The 18645-nt window shown below is 45.6% G+C and overlaps 1 protein-coding gene across 1 annotated transcript in view; it reads right to left on the bottom strand.

The window, feature by feature from the left end:
- Positions 1-18645, bottom strand: part of ank2b (ankyrin 2b, neuronal) — a 62895-nt gene that overhangs the window by 6396 nt on the left and 37854 nt on the right. Inside the window, exons 39-44 of the mRNA XM_062449336.1 lie at positions 12526-17307; positions 11921-11998; positions 11577-11708; positions 11314-11463; positions 10968-11205; positions 10693-10756 (exon numbers count right to left, since the gene is read on the bottom strand). Coding sequence (XP_062305320.1) covers positions 10693-10756; positions 10968-11205; positions 11314-11463; positions 11577-11708; positions 11921-11998; positions 12526-17307 — 5444 coding nt within the window. The remainder of the gene's footprint in view (positions 1-10692; positions 10757-10967; positions 11206-11313; positions 11464-11576; positions 11709-11920; positions 11999-12525; positions 17308-18645) is intronic.

Genomic DNA, 18645 nt, shown 5'->3' with positions numbered 1-18645 from the left:
CCTCACTATGACAATTTAGACTTTACAGCACGAGATGCACCAAAACAATCACATCCATGGCACCACACTAGCATGAGTTTACAACGAGCAGGGTTTCGATTGATACTCAGTCTGAAAACATCCGATAAAGAAAAGCCATAAAAAACCTTTAGGTGCATGCACGTGATTTGCTTACTTCACCATGGTATCCGATACAGTTAAGAAACACAACCTACTTATTTTCTTACTGCAATCAATTAGTTAACTCACTCCATCAATCCGAATACTATGTTAATGTACATCCATTAGAATCAAAGTCCATTCCAGTGCATTTCCACACAGAAAAACCAGGCGTGTCGTTTTACCCACAAAATCGTACATTACAGTTAGCTGTTATTGCAATCCTTCAAGACACAAGCCAGGCCAGTCTTCCAGAGACCACGATGCTCTGATTCTTACCCTCTGTGTGGCTTCCTGTGTCTCCAGTTGACCATCGCTGGGATGCAGGGAGGTGTCTCTATGCTGCTTTACTTCCTGGACCTTCACTGGTCGTGGGTATGAAGTGGTGTCTCTACCAACCTTGCTAATGTCTTGTAACGTTGCCATGGTAACTGTGTTTGAGAGTTGCTGTGTCTGGTCTTTGGAAATAACCATGGCTTCTGATCGGCCAAGATTTTGATGAACATCGGTAGCCTGTTTTTGCTCCAACATCAGCTCACAACAGGGCTCTTCTTTGGGTAGAACTAGGGGAAACTCGAGCCTTGCTGCAGATGTCACATGACTCAAATATTTTATTTGGGGCCTCAGAGTTTCCATATCAGCAACACCTAGGCTAAGCTCTTCCTCTGAACCTTCCGATTCAGGAGATGTTGGTCTTGAGTGAACATCATCCCAGGACTCTACAGGTAATGGCTCAAATACTGTATCTGAAGACACAGAAACTGGTGAATATGATCCATCGCCAATGGGCTCCATGAAATACTGAGACAATAGCTTCATAAACTCAGGTACAGGAGAATCAGGCGAGAGACGCTGGAACTCAGTGACTGATGCTATTGATTCAGGTGAGGATGGCCTGTACTCAAGCTCAATGGTCGTTGATGTTACCATCAGCTCATATTCAGAATCCGAAGCCATCGACTCGGGTGATGAAGACCTGTGTTTTATATACGTTGTTATGTACTCGCATGATGTTTTAAACTGAGGTATGGGGGAGTCTGGAGATAGGGATCTGTTCTGATTGACCTCTGGCCTTGATTCCGGTGACGAGGCTCTAGCTTCGGCCATTTGCAAGGCTGTTTCTAGAGACATGGGCCTGTACTCAGGTTCTGAGTCAGGTGACATGGGCCTGTACTCAGGTTCTGAGTCAGGTGACATGGGCCTGTACTCAGGTTCTGAGTCAGGTGACAGGGGTCTGTCCTCTGTATCTGACACAGACACAATCACCCATTCATCCTCAGAGTCTGGGGCTGACTCTGGAGCCGCTGTTTCAGAAGTATACTCAGATTCTCTGTGTTTGGAAGCAAGTGACGAGGATTCACACTCCTTTACTGATGCAGGGGATTCAGGGGCAAGAAGTTTGGATAGTTCTTCCACACTATCGGAACAGACTACATCACGAACTGCATCTGTCTCATTTATAGCTGCTGAAGGAGTCTGTTTAAAATCTAAAATGTCAGAGCCTGTTAAGTTGATCTCACTGGTTCCACGGGCGTCTTCGGCTACCTCAGGTGGAGTCTGGACATACTCAATTCTACTCTCAACACACTCCAGAAACCCTGTTTTACTACTATAGGTCTCTCCTACATACTGGGGGTCGTGGATTTGAGAGATGAGCTTCCAAAGCTCAGCGTCATAGACAAGTTTGTACTCTGAGACCATCATCGCTGATTCATGCACTGTTTCTGAAGCAGCCATGTCTGTAGAAAAAACAACATTATCGGCTATTGCTTTACTTTGAGTTGGCATATCCCCAACAGCTTGGCAATCTGATACCGAGACTGGCTGGGATTCTTGCAGGGATACTTGGCTCATCTTGTGCACTTCTCTGCTTTCAGATTCGATAGATTCAGGTGATGTTGGTCTCTCAGTAATTAAAAACTTTTCGGAGGAACCTTGGTTTTCAGAATCTGATAGTTCACTGGGAGATAAATCCCTCACTGACACACAATATACTGGTATAGTCTTCCTATAATCAGGTATAGGTGACTCGGGTGATAATGGCTTATTTTCATCATCTGATGTCACCGACACAGGTGATAATGCTCTTTTGTGAGAATTAGACTCAGAGTAAACCAAATCAAATTCCATGTCTGATGTTATTGATTCAGGAGAAGAACAGCTATATCCCTTTACCGTTGTGGTAAATTCCAAAACATTGTGTGTAAAGTTAGGAATTGGTGAATCTGGAGACAACGGTCTATGCTCATCAACTGAAGCTGTGGATTCAGGGGACGATGTTCTAACGTCAGCCAATAGCATCAGAGACTCAGGTGACATTGGTCTGTAGTCAGGTAAGGAATCAGGGGACAAAGGTCTCTCCTCAGTCTCTGATACTATTGATTCAGGTGAGTCTGGTCTTTCCTCTACATCAAAAACATCTGAAATCTTAGGTGCATATTCAATATCTGATACAACTGATTCAGGTGAAGTTGACCTATTCCCTGTCATTAATAAAGTAGTGTCCCATTGTCTGAACTGAGGTATTGGTGAGTCAGGAGAAAGTGCCCTATATTCATCTACAGATGCTACTGAATCTGGTGACAACGGTCTAACTTCAAAGAGAGTTGACAAGCACAAATCTCTGTCCATGTCCCCATCTGACCATGAGGATTCAGGTGATGTTGACCTAAAGCATGTTGTTAATAAAGTAGTGTCCCATTGTCTGAACTGAGGTATGGGTGAATCAGGGGATAACTGTCTGTACTCATCTACTGATCCTGTTGAATCAGGTGAGTCTGGTCTGTCATCAACATCGAAAACATCTGAAATCTTAGGTGCATATTCAATATCTGATACAACTGATTCAGGTGATGTCGACCTATACCTTGTCGTTAATAAAGTAGTGTCCCATTGTCTGAACTGAGGTATGGGTGAATCAGCGGATAACTGTCTGTACTTATCTACTGATCCTGTTGAATCAGGTGAGTCTGGTCTGTCCTCCAATAACAAAACGTCAGAAGTCAGACGAGCAAACTCAACATCTGAAATCACAGATTCAGGTGATGCTGATCTATATCCAGCAGCTGAATATGAGGCTAATAGTGCTAGTCTAAAGTCAGGTATGGGTGAATCAGGTGATAATGGCATATGGTCGTTTACTGATCCTGTAGACTCAGGGGATGATGATCTGTCCTTAAAGATCTCTGGTAAGAACAACTCTGGTTCCAAGTCTGAATCTGACAGTAAAGACTCAGGGGAGGATGACCTGTACCCTACAGTTGAAAACAGAGATGCATGTCTGAATTCAGGTATGGGGGAGTCTGGGGAGAGAAGTCTACACTCATTAACTGAAGCTGTGGATTCAGGGGACGATGTTCTAACGTCAGCCAATAGCATCAGAGACTCAGGTGACATTGGTCTGTAGTCAGGTAAGGAATCAGGGGACAAAGGTCTCTCCTCAGTCTCTGATACTATTGATTCAGGTGAGTCTGGTCTTTCCTCTACGTCGAAAACATCTGAAATCTTAGGTGCATATTCGATATCTGATACAACTGATTCAGGTGAAGTTGACCTATTCCCTGTCATTAATAAAGTAGTGTCCCATTGTCTGAACTGAGGTATTGGTGAGTCAGGAGAAAGTGCCCTATATTCATCTACAGATGCTACTGAATCTGGTGACAACGGTCTAACTTCAAAGAGAGTTGACAAGCACAAATCTCTGTCCATGTCCCCATCTGACCATGAGGATTCAGGTGATGTTGACCTAAAGCATGTTGTTAATAAAGTAGTGTCCCATTGTCTGAACTGAGGTATGGGTGAATCAGGGGATAACTGTCTGTACTCATCTACTGATCCTGTTGAATCAGGTGAGTCTGGTCTGTCATCAACATCGAAAACATCTGAAATCTTAGGTGCATATTCAATATCTGATACAACTGATTCAGGTGATGTCGACCTATACCTTGTCGTTAATAAAGTAGTGTCCCATTGTCTGAACTGAGGTATGGGTGAATCAGGGGATAACTGTCTGTACTTATCTACTGATCCTGTTGAATCAGGTGAGTCTGGTCTGTCCTCCAATAACAAAACGTCAGAAGTCAGACGAGCAAACTCAACATCTGAAATCACAGATTCGGGTGATGCTGATCTATATCCAGCAGCTGAATATGAGGCTAATAGTGCTAGTCTAAAGTCAGGTAAGGGTGAATCAGGTGATAATGGCATATGGTCGTTTACTGATCCTGTAGACTCAGGGGATGATGATCTGTCCTTAAAGATCTCTGGTAAGAACAACTCTGGTTCCAAGTCTGAATCTGACAGTAAAGACTCAGGGGAGGATGACCTGTACCCTACAGTTGAAAACAGAGATGCATGTCTGAATTCAGGTATGGGGGAGTCTGGGGAGAGAAGTCTACACTCATTAACTGAAGCTGTGGATTCAGGGGACGATGTTCTAACGTCAGCCAATAGCATCAGAGACTCAAGTGACATTGGTCTGTAGTCAGGTAAGGAATCAGGGGACAAAGGTCTCTCCTCAGTCTCTGATACTATTGATTCAGGTGAGTCTGGTCTTTCCTCTACGTCGAAAACATCTGAAATCTTAGGTGCATATTCGATATCTGATACAACTGATTCAGGTGAAGTTGACCTATTCCCTGTCATTAATAAAGTAGTGTCCCATTGTCTGAACTGAGGTATTGGTGAGTCAGGAGAGAGTGCCCTATATTCATCTACAGATGCTACTGAATCTGGTGACAACGGTCTAACTTCAAAGAGAGTTGACAAGCACAAATCTCTGTCCATGTCCCCATCTGACCATGAGGATTCAGGTGATGTTGACCTAAAGCATGTCGTTAATAAAGTAGTGTCCCATTGTCTGAACTGAGGTATGGGTGAATCAGGAGATAACCGTCTGTACTCATCTACTGATCCTGTTGAATCAGGAGAGTCTGGCCTTCCTTTAACTGAGAAATCAGCGGTATCCAACGGGTCCAACTCACTGTCTGAAATGATAACCTCAGGTGACGCTGGTCGGCTCCCTGCCACAAATACCGTGGATTCTGTGAAATACTGTAAATATTGTGGGATGGGCGAGTCCGGGGACAAAGCCCTATACTCATTGACAGATGTTACAGATGCAGGTGATGATGCTCTAGTATTAGACAACTGCATCAGGGACTCAGGCGACATGGGTCTGTAGTCAGGTAAGGACTCGGGAGAGAGAGGTCTGTCAGTCTCTGACACTATCGATTCAGGTGAGTCTGGTCTTTTTTCAAAAACAAGAGTATCATAGTCTGAGAATGCAAACTCAATATCTGATGCCGGTGACTCGGGTGAGGACGATCTGTATCCACTTGTACCAGATGTAACAAATGTCTGTACTGCAGGTCTAAACTGAGGTATGGGAGAGTCGGGTGAGAGAGGCCTGTTCTCCTTGACTGATGCTATAGAATCAGGAGAAGATGCCCTAAAATCAGCATCAAAACCTCCATAAAATATGTCAATTTCTGCATCGGACACTGATTCAGGTGATGAAGATCTATGATATGAAGGAACTGTTCCAGGGAAGGATACTGAATACTGGGGTATAGGGGAATCTGGGGAAAGAGCCCTATACTCATCCAAGGACTTCACAGATTCTGGAGAATCAGATCTAAGACTAGTGATCAGCCCCATAGACTGGGGTGATAAAGGCCTGTATTCTGATTCAGAATCAGGTGATAGCGGCCTGTGTTGAGATGGGACAGACTTACTACAAGTCCATGGTGGCACAGCCTGCGACCCATCAATGACTTCAGGGTCAACTGTAGGTATTTGGCGGACCACAGCACTATCCACACCAACATCTTTAGTTACCTCTTTGACATCTGGAGCTGTCTGCACATACTCTATTTTTGTGCTTGCATACTCGAACACTCCTGTCTTACTACAGAAAGTTTCACCTACATACTGGGGATCTTGTATTTTAGAGATGAACTTCCAAAGCTCTGCATCATAGACAAGTCTATAAACTGGCACTTTTATTGTTGTTGGAGGTAATGATGGAGGTGACGGTACTGGTCTCTCTACACTCTGTGGTTCTTCTGAACCAGGGGAATATGCTCTTTGTTCTACAACAAAGGCCTCAGATACATCAACTGAATCGACATCGGATACTGATTCAGGTGAAGATCCTCTATGAAATGATTGAGTCGTTTCAAGTAAAGATGGTGCAAACTGGGGTGTGGGGGAATCTGGGGATAAAGCGTTATGACTATCCAGAGACTCTGGAGATTCTGATCTCAGACCAGTCATCACACTGACAGACTCATATGGGAGAGGAATATATTCCGATTCTGAATCAGGAGACAATGGTCTATCCTGAGGTATTGTGGACTCAATGACAACTGGGGACACTATGCTGTCGATTTCATCTATTTGTACATAAACAGGATCAAAACTAAGATCTCCTTCCTCATTGGTTATACTTGGCTCAGTTTGTGCATACTCTATTCTACTTCCAACATACTCAAAAACACCCGTCTTACTACTAAATGTTTCCCCCACATATTGGGGATCATGCATCTGAGATATTAGCTTCCACAACTCTGCATCATAGACAAGCCTGTAGACTGGCACTCGTTTTGCTCCTGGAGGTATTGGTGGACTATCGTCACATGAAGAAGGTAAAGACTCAACAGGTAGATGTTCAGAGACCTCTGTAGCTGATTCAAGTGACAATGACTTGCCTTCTGGCACAGTTGGTGATGATACTGTAGACAAGGTATGCACAGCCTCTCTAGTTAGGGGTCTGGTCGGTTTAAGTTCTGTAAGAACCACTGGAGACTCAAGATCGGGTTTGAATGATTTCTTCGATTTACGTTTCTTCGAAGGTTTACCCTTGTCGGTGGGTGGGTTGGGGTTTGTCTGGTCTGGTTCAGATGAATTCTGAACATCAGTTGAGATATTTGTCAATAACATCAGTGAGTTAGGAGACATAGGTCTGTAGTCAGCTAAAGACTCTGGTGACAGTGGTCTATGATCTGGCTCACAATCAGCTGATGGAAGTTTGTCTTTGATTGAGAAAACATCACTTCCAGGCTCGGATGGCTGTGCATGCTGTATTTTACACCCTTCGTACTCAAACATACCCGTCTTACTACCAAAGGTTTCTCCTACATATTGGGGATCATGCATTTGAGAGATGAGCTTCCATTGTTCTGCTTCATAAACTAGTTTGTAACCTGGCACTTCTCCTGGAAGCAATGATGTTATAGACTTAAGTTCAGATGATAATGGCAGAACATTTGAAAGTGGTGCGACATCAGGTGACATCATATCCTGGTTGATTTTAGGTTGAGTTACTATTGATGCTATTGGTTGTTTGTCGGGTTTATTTTCACAAATTTCTGGTTGAATTCCATCCTTTAAAGTTACAGCTGACTTTATTGATAGCTCTTTTTCAGTGGGCCCTGATGCTATAGATTTAGATGGCTTTTGTTCAGATGGTTCAGCTTCAGTCACATGTTCTGAGTGGCTCACAGATGAAGTTTCTTCAGATGACTGTGTGTGAGCATGTTTAGACTGAGGGCTTTGTTTCAGCACAGATTTAATGGTCTTTGTGGATTTTCTTTTTTTGGAAGATTTTGTCTTCTCAAGGGGTTCACGTTTCCCAGACTTGTCTTTTTCTGACCACTGTGGGATAATATCTTTGCTTGAATTCTCTGATTGTGCTGTGACTGACCTAGGCTCTGTTACACAAGGGGCTTCATATTCAGTGTCCGAATATACTGACTGAAGTGATGATGAACTGTGTACCGTTACTGTAATGCCTCCCACTGTTATATACGAGGACGATTCCTGAGACGGATTCCTAAACTCATTTACTGTTGCTGCGGGATCATGTGACAATGCCCTGTCTTCAGCCATGAGATTAGCTGATTCAAGTGAAATTGACATGAATTTAGGTAAGGACAGGGGTGACAGGGGTTTTTCCTCAGTATCTGACAATGATAAAAGCACCCAGTCATCATCTGAGTCTGGTTGTGACACTGGTAGAGGTGTTGCTGGTCTATCTTCAGTATCTGATGTCACTGACTCTGGTCTATGATATTCATCATTGAAATCCCATTCTTGTTTGTAATCGCATTCTGACTCTTCTGATTCAGGGGAAGTCGACCTATAGCCAGTTACAGACGCAGCAGATAAAGGTAGTAAAGATCCAAAATCAGGTATTGGTGAGTCAGGAGATAGGGCCCTGAATTCATCTACAGATGTGACTGAATCCGGTGACGGACGTCTTTCTTCATCAAAAAGCTCCGCGAGAGACAAGGCCCCATATTCTACATCTGAAAATATTGACTCAGGTGAAGTTGACCTGTATTCGACAACATACTGATCATCTAACACAGGTAGGGGTGAGTCAGGAGAAAGTAGCCCGTTTTCATCTACAGACGCAATCGATTCAGGTGATGATGGTCTATCCTCAAAAAGCATGGACAACAACAAAACCGTTTCAAATTCCATATTAGATAATATTGATTCAGGTGACGATGATCTATCGTCTACAGTGGCACTTGAAACAGAAAAAGATTCAGGAAAACCCTGTCCAAAGTCGGGTACAGGTGAGTCAGGCGATAGTGGCCTATATTCATTTACAGAGGCTACTGAAACAGGTGACAATGCCCTCATGTCATCTAAGTACATGTCAGGGGACATCTCTCTACACTCAGGTGAAGAGTGGGGTGTATACAACCACTCTTCTGTCTCTAGAACCACAGGTGATGATGCCCTCTCCTCACAATCAAATGTTATTGACTCAATGGAAATAGACCTACCATAGCTACATTCACTACCTGGCGATATTGGCCTACCGAAAGCTTCCTTGTTGGAAACCATTGGGGTCAAAGGCCTGTCCTCTATGTCTAGTGCTAGCAGGCCAGACGCAGCACCTGGTGCACTCAAGAACATTTGCCCAGGTGTGTAAGCTGGGTATCCCGCAGTCTCCCATTCAACCACAGGGGGTGGTAGAGGAGAAAGGGGTCTGAACTGAGGAATGGGTGAATCAGGTGTGAGAAGACTCAGTTCGTTCAAAGATGACACTGATTCAGGGGATGAGGCTCTACTCTCGGTCAACAGTGCTGAAAAATCAGGAGTGTATAGACGACACTCGGCTGCTGGGGAATCGGGAGAGTCAAACTCATCTGCTGACTTCAGTGACTCAAGCGAAGACGATCTTGCCTGCACTGAGCTCTTAACTGCAGCTGGGTATGCTAATGCTGTTACCAGTGACGAGGATTTATCGTCAGAATCAGAACTCATAGATTCTGGTGTCAACGGCCTGTAGTCTGTGAATGAACTAACTGACTCTGGTAAAGCTGGGTCAGAAAGGTCAGATGTTGCATGCTCACATGGAGGTTTGGGTTGATTTATGGGTAGGGTTATCTCAAATGTGTATTCCAGACCAGGTATATCAGACTTGGCTGGTCTGGGAGACTCCTCTCTTGACATCTCAACAGCGGAGTCATGTAATACCTGGATTAATGTATCAGAGACACTATATTCTGGTCTAGGAGATTCTGAAAGCAGAGTAGTGCGATTTATGTCTAAAGGGACTAGGGGTATTTCAGATAAAGCTTTGTTATTTATATCTGTTTCGAAGGTGGTTAAATCAGGGGTGTGGCGTTTAACCTTGATAGCTTCCACCTGAAAATCAGAGGAGATATCTGCTTGGTCAAAGACATCTTGGTGTACATCAACGACAGGCTCAGAAACAGGAGAAACATCTGCCTCAAGACGGAAGCCCTGGAAAGGTTCCTTTACCTCATCAGACCCCATTTCAGCTTGTATGTCCTCCACACTGGATGTCTCCACAGGCTGTGGAGACTGGGATTCAGTGACAAGGTGCTCACAACTTGACTTCACTTCAACAACATTGTACCCATATAGGACTCTGTAAAGCCGGTTTGAGACCTCCTCCAAATGCTGCTCTGAGTATACTTCCTTTTTCAACTGTTTGGACTGAACCATCACGGTAGAAACATGGGGGGACTTAGCCGTTGCTTTTGTCTTTGAAATAGGATTGGCAGGTTGTTCATCCTTTGGGTTTGCCGTGATGCTCACATTTGCAGTTATCTGCACAGCGCTAGAAGGAGGAGCCACACGGACAGAGGCAGTAGAGACAAAAGTATAATCCTCTTCCTTTTTGAGCTCCACAGAGAGTTCGCTGAAGTCCGTCTCTGCCAGGTCACCCTCAGTCAGACTGTCCCCAAAGTCAGTCATCGAGAGAGGCCTGCTTCCGCAGTCATGCTGATGGGATCTGGTAGGGAACGGTTGGTGACTCACCGGTGACAACCATGTACTGTCATATTCAGCCAGGGTCGGCTGCACTGACCCTGCCACCCCCTCAGCCCCACCCTCTGCCACCATCACAGACTGTTCCACAGAGAAGGAAGGTGTAGGAGGGCTCTCTGTGGACATCATGGGGACAGCTTCTCCTTTGTAAACAGGGTCTAACACGTGAGACTGGAGCTTGTAGGGGGAGGTGTGGTACAAGGTGAAGAAAGGACTTACATGTTTAAGGGGGCCCATGAAGACCGACTCTGCTCCAGCCTTTTCTAATCCACTTTGTGATGTGCTGAGAAACAAAACAATAACAAGGTCAAACATTTGACCACCTGTTGCTAAATGTGATTGACTAATATACCTGAATGCATTAATTCTTCCATGAAATCGTATTCCTTATGGGAAAACTACTTAATATATCAATGTGTGGATGTGGTCCCTGGAACTTGTGAATCGTCTTGTGTAAAGGTAAAAACCATGGCGGCAGCAGCAACTCGTCTTACTTTGTCATCTCCAGTCCTTTCTGAAGCGCCTCCTTCTGGGTGTGTCTGAGGAGCCCTGTTACTGAATCATCCGTCTCCACCCGTCCTGAAGTGTCAAGGAGCGAAGACAGACTGGAGGAGAGGTCCTCCTCCAACACCATGGGGGGCTGCTGCCCAGATACAGGACCTCTTTTGGGGGTGGTGTCAGACCGCCGGCTCGGCCGGGGGCTGTCGATGTCCTCGTGGAGGGCAGAGAATCCTGAGTAGGCACAGACAGGTTTATTTGGTGGACAGCCTTGAAGAAATTGTGTGTTTTAGCAACTAGACAGTGCAAGTCAAGCTCGCTGATTAACATTTTTGGTTTTACCTTCACTGTGATCCAGGGTGATGGTCTTCTCTATCTCTGCATATGTGTGCGATGAGGTCTCCTCCTGGGTGGACTTGATCATCTTGGTTTCGATGAGGTGGACAATGTCCATGCGGTTGATCTTGGTAAGCTTTTGGATCAGAGAGGTTTCTGTAGATACACAGAAAAATACTGATAATCACACAAAGATTAAGATAACTCACAATGACGCCTTATGAAAACATGGACATCTGAGTGCTTGGCATGGTGGTCAAAGAACCCACCTGTGCCTTGTATTCCCTCTCTCTCTGTCCAGAGCTTCAGGAGGGCGTGACTTTGGTCCTGTAGAGAGTTGGGGTTCTCAATCCTCACCAGATTGATCCTCTCCTCATTGAACTCCAGCTCTCGTGCCAATTCTGGAAGAGATAAATACGTGAAAGGGAGGTCTGTGACGCTATAAATATGTCTATGTACGATCCTCTTTCCATTATAAGGGCAAACTAAATATTATGTTTTAATCAAGTTTGCTTGGAAAGTGCAGGACATTTGATAGAGGTGTCCATACCAAAACACTGATCAAATTCTTCCAAGTCTCTCTGCCAATCTGTAGTCCTGAGCTGTTACTCACCAGTCCAACTGAAGCCCAAATGGTCGGCTATGATGGCCAACCGTTCCTCTTTCCTCTCTGCTTCATCCTGTGGATCTACTGTAAATACCACCACAACAGCAGGACAGCTGTGAGCACGCAGGCCCATCAATACAGAAGATAAATTCCACCTTCAAACATATCAAATCCCCCTTTTTGTGTTCTGTTTGCTACATTTGTCTGTTTAGATGTATGTATGACACTTAATGTGTCAAATGTATTTTGCTATAACGTTTGTGCATGGCAAATAGCCACAAGCTGTACTCAATCTACATTATTTAGACTTACAGCTTTACACCAACACAACCTAAATATGAAACACTATTTACTCTTCCAACTACAAGGCTCCTCAAAAGCAATCCCTACATTGCTTCCTTTCCTTAAATAAGCCTTTAAGTCAATCTTGAGATTTTTAGTAGACATAGAAGGAAAAGAGACACGATCACAAACACACACAGACACAGATCAGACAGCATAGAAGCAACAACAAGAGTCTTTAGCTACAAAGACAAAGAGGCGGCACCTTTACGGCTAGCGTGCTAGCGAGGCATTAAGAGACAGAATGGGCCTCGTGAGGAGGGGGGTACCTTGACTTCGGACTTTATCGTCAGGAATACGTTGCATCTGCGTCTCAACAGGGTCGTCCCACAGGGGCCTAATAGGAAAGACGTCTCCTGACGGAGGAAACTGCATTTCCGGGAAAGTCTCTCTCTCTATGATGGAGAGGTCCATGATGCTGCTCTCGTCGTCTGAGATGGCAGCCGAGGCTTCCTCCTGCTGTTTGTCTTCCTTGGCCTGAGCCAATCGCTCCACCACTTTGGCGGCTTCGTCACTGATTTCCTCAAAAAACTCGATGGACTGTCTCCGTGCTTCCGCTTTCTCTTTGGTGGGTGTTGATGTGTGAACAGGGTGACCAGGTTTCCCTCTAACAGGTAGCCTGGACTGGAAGCCCTTAGTCTTGGGGGAGAATTCAGCGCTCATGGGACGACCCTGATCCTTTTTAGCAGGAGGCTTGGTGGACTCTCCCTCACAGAAGCTTTTGGCTTTGGAAGACGTGGTCTTGGTTTTGTGTTCTACAGAGGGACCTGCATCTGTCTCAGATTTTCTCCTGGAGTCCTTTTTGATGGGAACTTTCAGCTTTCTGTCATGTTGGGACTCTGGACGTTTCGCTGATGGGTCAGACTTGAGAGGGCTAGCTTTTCTAGGTATTCTAGATTTCGACTCAACAGACGGGATCTCAGGCTCTTTCTTAGGAGTGGCCGAGGAAGGGGATGTGGTTGATGAAGCAGAGGTCCCTGTTTTAGCCCGACTTTGAGGGATAGCCTTCGTTGGGGCTTTGGCTACTGCCTTTTTCACACCCTTTTCACTACTTGAAGCAGGTGTTTTGTTTTTGCCTGTGGTTTTAGTAAGATCTATGACTGACTGTTGCTCCTCTGGGGAGGAGTCAGAGGACTCTTGGTCCTGTTCAGAGTAAACAGATCGTGTGACAGTTGTTACTGCTGTCTCAACATTAGTTATCATGGGGTCTGAGGAACTGGAGTCCACCGCTAAAGGACTCTCGTCTACAATGCTTTTATCTGTTTTGACCTCTACAGCTTCAGGGGAAGTCTGATCTTTCTTCGTGGGTTTGGCTGAAGCCGAAATCCCCATTCTAGGAATTCTAGATTTGGAAGCATCAGATGTTGAGGCTGCTGCTGTTGTGCTAGCTGTTTGATTGTCCTCTATTGGTGAACAATGTTTCTGAGAATCGGTGGTCTCAGTTGATAATTTCTCCTCTGCCTCCGGCTTTATTTCCAGAGTCAGGTTGAGACCCACTTCGCTTTCTTCAGCGGCTCCTCCATCACCTGGGTCCTCTCGGACCTCTTCAGAGAGGGCCTCCACTAACGGCTGCTCGCCTATCTGGAAGAAAGCGAAACCCTCCTCCTCGTAGCTCCTTTTGGTCATGTCAATGGCTCCGCTTCTGGTCATCTCAAAGAGCTTCCCCTCTTGGAACAAGAAGGGGTTTGGCTCGCTGGTGGGGGTGCTCTCCTCGGTGGGGCTCCTGCCAGGGGTAGTGTCCGGGGTCGGCCCCTGAGACTGCCTGTCCACCGGCAGGCTGAACTCCTTCTGCTCCTCCTCTCCGACACGGGCGGCAGAGGAAGAGTCGTCGTCCAGCATGGCGGCCCAGGGGTCCGACTCCGCTCGGGCAGTCACACCCTTCGACTCCGTCCTGGGAGGTTCCACTTCCTCGTCGTCATCCTCGGTGTCGTCGTAGATGCAGACCTCTGGTTTGAACGTGTCCCTCGCTTGGCCTACAACAACTGGGGTACCTGGTTCAGCCTCAGACGTCTCTGTATGCTTCCTGTGATCTCCTTTCACTTCATCTGTGATGTTGCTCTCTGCCTGGCAGGGAGCCTTCACAGCAACGGTCTGTAAACTGCCTACGTCTGCCTCTTTCCCTCCCACATCCTCCCCCCTGCTTCCCCTCGATTTTCTCAAGCTCTCCTCCTTCTGCTCATCGGTTATGTTTGCGGCTCCCTCAGAGCTCGGAGACGCGACTGCCATTTCTGTTCCGCTGTCTTTGTGTTTTGACACATGAGGCTCTGAGACAGAATGAGTTCCCTCTGCTGCAACTGTGGCAGTTGTTGCTGCATCCTTGGCCTCTGTGTGGTGGGATCCTTCATGCACACCTGCTGGAAAAGGAGAGGGAGGTTGTACTTTAATAAGGGGTTCAACAAAAGGAGCTAGCCTTGAGATCTCTGTGGGCCCAGGGAGCCCGCTTTCACTGGGCACCTCACTTGAGGATTCTACTTCAACTGCTTTGAAGCTATTGTCCCCTGCTTCGGGACATTCTGAGGCACTGTTATCTTTCCTAGAGTTCTTTTTGCTCCTGGCGTCTTGCTCCATTTCATCAAAAGTTTTAATTTTGGCTGCCATCTTAAACATCTCCTCCTCTGGTGTGAACTTCCTCTGAGCTTCACTGTCCTCTGACTCGTCCTCCTCTTCATCTTCCGGGATGGCAGATGGTTTGGAATGCACAGACAGGAACATGTGGTCGGGTGTTTTAGGGTTTACCTCATAACTTACCTCTTCAGAACTAGGGGTATCAGGGGAGAGGGGACTCTTACCAGAACTCTCCATCTGGGACGTCTGCTCGCAACTGTCATCGTCGGCACTAGCTTCCTGGTCTCTGAGTAGCCTACTACGCAAAGCATCTGCGGGAAAGTCTAAGGCAGTGGAGGGTTCTGGGTGGCTAGAGGGCTCAACAGGCTTTTCTAGAGGAGGCATAAAGGCAGGCTGAGCTTTCTGCTCTACCGGGCTGTTCTCTAGGGAGTCACGACAAGGGGATTCGTTGGTGGGGCTGGGCTCGATGGAATCTGGGGTTCTATGGGAGGAGTTGTCTTCCATGAGGGGACTGCCCTCTAAAGAGTCTCTGTGGCTAATTGTCAAAGAGTCATCTGCCAAGGGACTGAGGGCATCAGAGTCTTGCTGTCTTAAAGACAGCTCTAAGGTTCCATGATGCAGCGTTGACGATCTAGAAGCTGGGGCACCAGCTAAAGATGGGACTAGCTGACCATCAGGACTCTCCTCATCACTTAAAAAGCTCTCTAAAGTCTCTGAGATTCTTTTCGTAAGCTTTCGAGCTTTAGTTGGCTTACACTCGCCCCTCTTAACAGATATTGACTCACTTGTACTGCGGTCATCTGCAGCCTCGCTGGAGGAGACAGGGAGGGTCATTTCTGTGGTTGGCTGGTCGTCAGTGGTCCCCAAACCGGAATCTCCAGATTTGTCCTTGCCTTTCGATTCATCCCTGACAGCAACTGTCGCCTTTGCAATGTGCTGCAAAGCACTTTTGGGAGACAGAGGTAGACACTCTGGGCTGGTGCCTGGTGTAGCTAAGCCCTCGTGTTTTAAGCTGTCCTCAGAGCTCAAGTGAGGGGTCACGTCACCTGGACTGGCACTTGGAGATTCTGCCACACCTTCATGCTTTAAACTATCAGAGCTATCGCCATTCTGAAAGTCTATAGTTTCTGTTACATCTGACAAAGGTCTTGGGCTACTTTGTTCACCCTCCTCTACTTGGGGCTCCTCTGTAGCATGTGTTGGTGCAGGTGTAGCATCCAGCGAAATTTCCTTTTCAGAGTACTTGCTGGTTGGTACTTTGATGCTGGATTTGGTGGGTCGTACATCAGTTGTCTGTTCAGATGTTGCAGCGGTGGATGATTTGACTTCAAAAAGCCCAGACTTTCTCTTGGAGGGATCCTGCCCTGTCTGGAATGCTTTCATGAGGTCTTTTACCGACATAGTCTCCTCAAGTTTTTCCGCCTCCGTTTTGGGGGACTTGGGTGAGCCCTGTTTCGTTTTGGGACCTTCTTTGGGCTTTGGAGAGGATTTGTTCATCACAGGCAGCTGTGAGGGTTTGCTGCTCGTGACCTTGCGACCCTTTTGCTCTGCCTCTACTTTCTGCTGAAGAGCTTTGACTTTGTCTTTAATAGAGCCAATGGGAGTTTCCTCAATTACTGGGGATACTGGTGACACTGGGGCAGGGTCTGTGGGGGCACTTAGGAGCGAGCTACTCTCTGTAGATTCCTCTGCCTGGCCCTGGTCCTTTCCCCTCCTCCTAACTGGCTTTTTGACATCCCCAGCAGGGACTTTGGTTTCCAGTGCCTTTGTTTTGGCAGCAGGGATTTTGCTGTCCTGTGCTTTCGCAGGGGAGCCTTTGCTCTCCTGTGGCTTTGAAGCTGGGGGTTTGGAGTCCTGGACTTTAGTCGGAATGGCTCTTTTACCACCTCTGCGCAGGATGACCTCGGTGGATTTATCTTCGACGACCTTGACCTCAGCTTTAGCACTGGAGCCATCAGGTATATCCAGGAGGTACTCTTTGAGTTCGCCAGTCATGTGTGAGGCCATGCCAGATATGTCCTTGATGGCTTTTGGTCGAGGAGCCCCTCTTTTGACTCTGGTTTCACGTAGCAAAGGTTCCTGGCTCTCCAAAGCAGACATCTTTTTAGCCTCCTCTATCTCACAGTCCGAAAGAAGGACCCATTCTTCAGCCCTTCTACACGCTCTCGCTGCCTCCTCTGCCACCTCACCCTCATATGTTCCGCTTCTAAGAATCTCGCTGACTTTGGCAAGGTCTTCTCTGACCTTCTCCATGATTTCCAGTGGCTCTCCAGGCACCTCCTCAGCCCCTTTGTCTAGACTGCTCCTGTTTATGGAACTGGATTTGTCTGCAGAGTCTGTTGTCAAAATGGCAGTCATTTTGATCAGGTCTTGTTTCATCTCCGACACTTCGGAGAGGAGGTCTGGGCTGGCAAGAGCCGAGGAGTCTCGAATCAACTTTGTTTTCAGGATAAATGACTCCGTCATTGTTTCAGTGTCTTCGTCATCTTCCATTTTGGAAAAGTGACAATTAAGGAATAAAAAAATAAAAAAGAATTAAATGAAAGGAGACAGACATTGGAGAATGTGGTCAGGACAGGAACAGTATCAAGTGTAAGGAATCAGGGGTCACAGAAGGGGAACTACAGAAGGGTCTCATCAAAGGATCGTGGGGTCTCAGGGGCAAATGCTGCAGCAAACCAAAAGCCAACTAAACCATACCAATGGGAAGGGAATGAGCAGGAAATAACTTGCTTATAAACAGACAGCACACTCCCACGCTCGCAATACAAAAGCATAAACAACATCTAAAATAACTTTGGAGAACTACCAGACAAACAACAAGCCACACCGGGCACCCACAGACATAAACAAAGGACATGTAGACAGGGACACAAACAATAGAGACAGGAACATAGGCAAGACATCTCAAGATTGGTCAAGATGTAACATGTCTACAGAGAGAAAGAAGGAAAAAGGGATTTTAAAAAACAGGTCAGAAAGCTGCTCTGTCTTCAAGGGAAACCAATCATAGCAAACAAAATACATAATGGTTTTCTATGTAAATTAGCTTAACAATTTTTTGTTCTAGTTTATTGCTATTAATTAATACAATACCAAACTCAATACCAAATAATACAAAGAAAGAACCTAATAAAATAAAGTTTCTCAATTCAGTTTAATTATTAAAGAAGGTATCTGGTTTTTCCACGTATCCTGTTACTGAACTAAATTCACTGGATGAACTAAATAAACTCAAGAGGAAATCAAATTCATAAGTAGCAACAGTATATCAAATCAAACTCATAGTTTAGTGAAAATACCTTCTAGATAAATGTAAGCAAACCATCAAGCCAAAATAATTGCTAACATATACAAATACATAAACACACACACAAACACCCGCATACACACCCAAGTAAGACAAGTTATTTCCATGCAAAGCAAAGGGGATTATTGACATGCAGCCTTTAGTAAAATGTGAGTGGAGAAAATAGAATTATTAAAAAGCTCATGGACTAAAATCTTAACTTTTAAGATTGTAACTTCCGGTCACTGAATGCACTGAGCTGTATCGTAAACAAATGACCTCTCACATTGCAAGAAAACTAATGTAATGTATGCCAATTGTATGCCACCAAAGTTAAGTATACATTATTAGCTAGGTTCTAAAACAAAAACACACATGAAGCCTTTTTCAAATCTACAGAGTGAATTCATGTATGAACGATGTTTTGAAGTTATGCACACCGAACCTTATTTAGGCTAACGTCAGGCTAACATTCTGTAAGTGACAGAGTGGCACCAGATATACAATGTATTAACATATCCTGGGGTACACGTCA

This window comes from Osmerus eperlanus, chromosome 23 (assembly GCF_963692335.1).
Source record: "Osmerus eperlanus chromosome 23, fOsmEpe2.1, whole genome shotgun sequence".
NCBI lineage: Eukaryota > Metazoa > Chordata > Actinopteri > Osmeriformes > Osmeridae > Osmerus > Osmerus eperlanus.
This window is presented reverse-complemented; position numbering and strand designations above follow the sequence as displayed.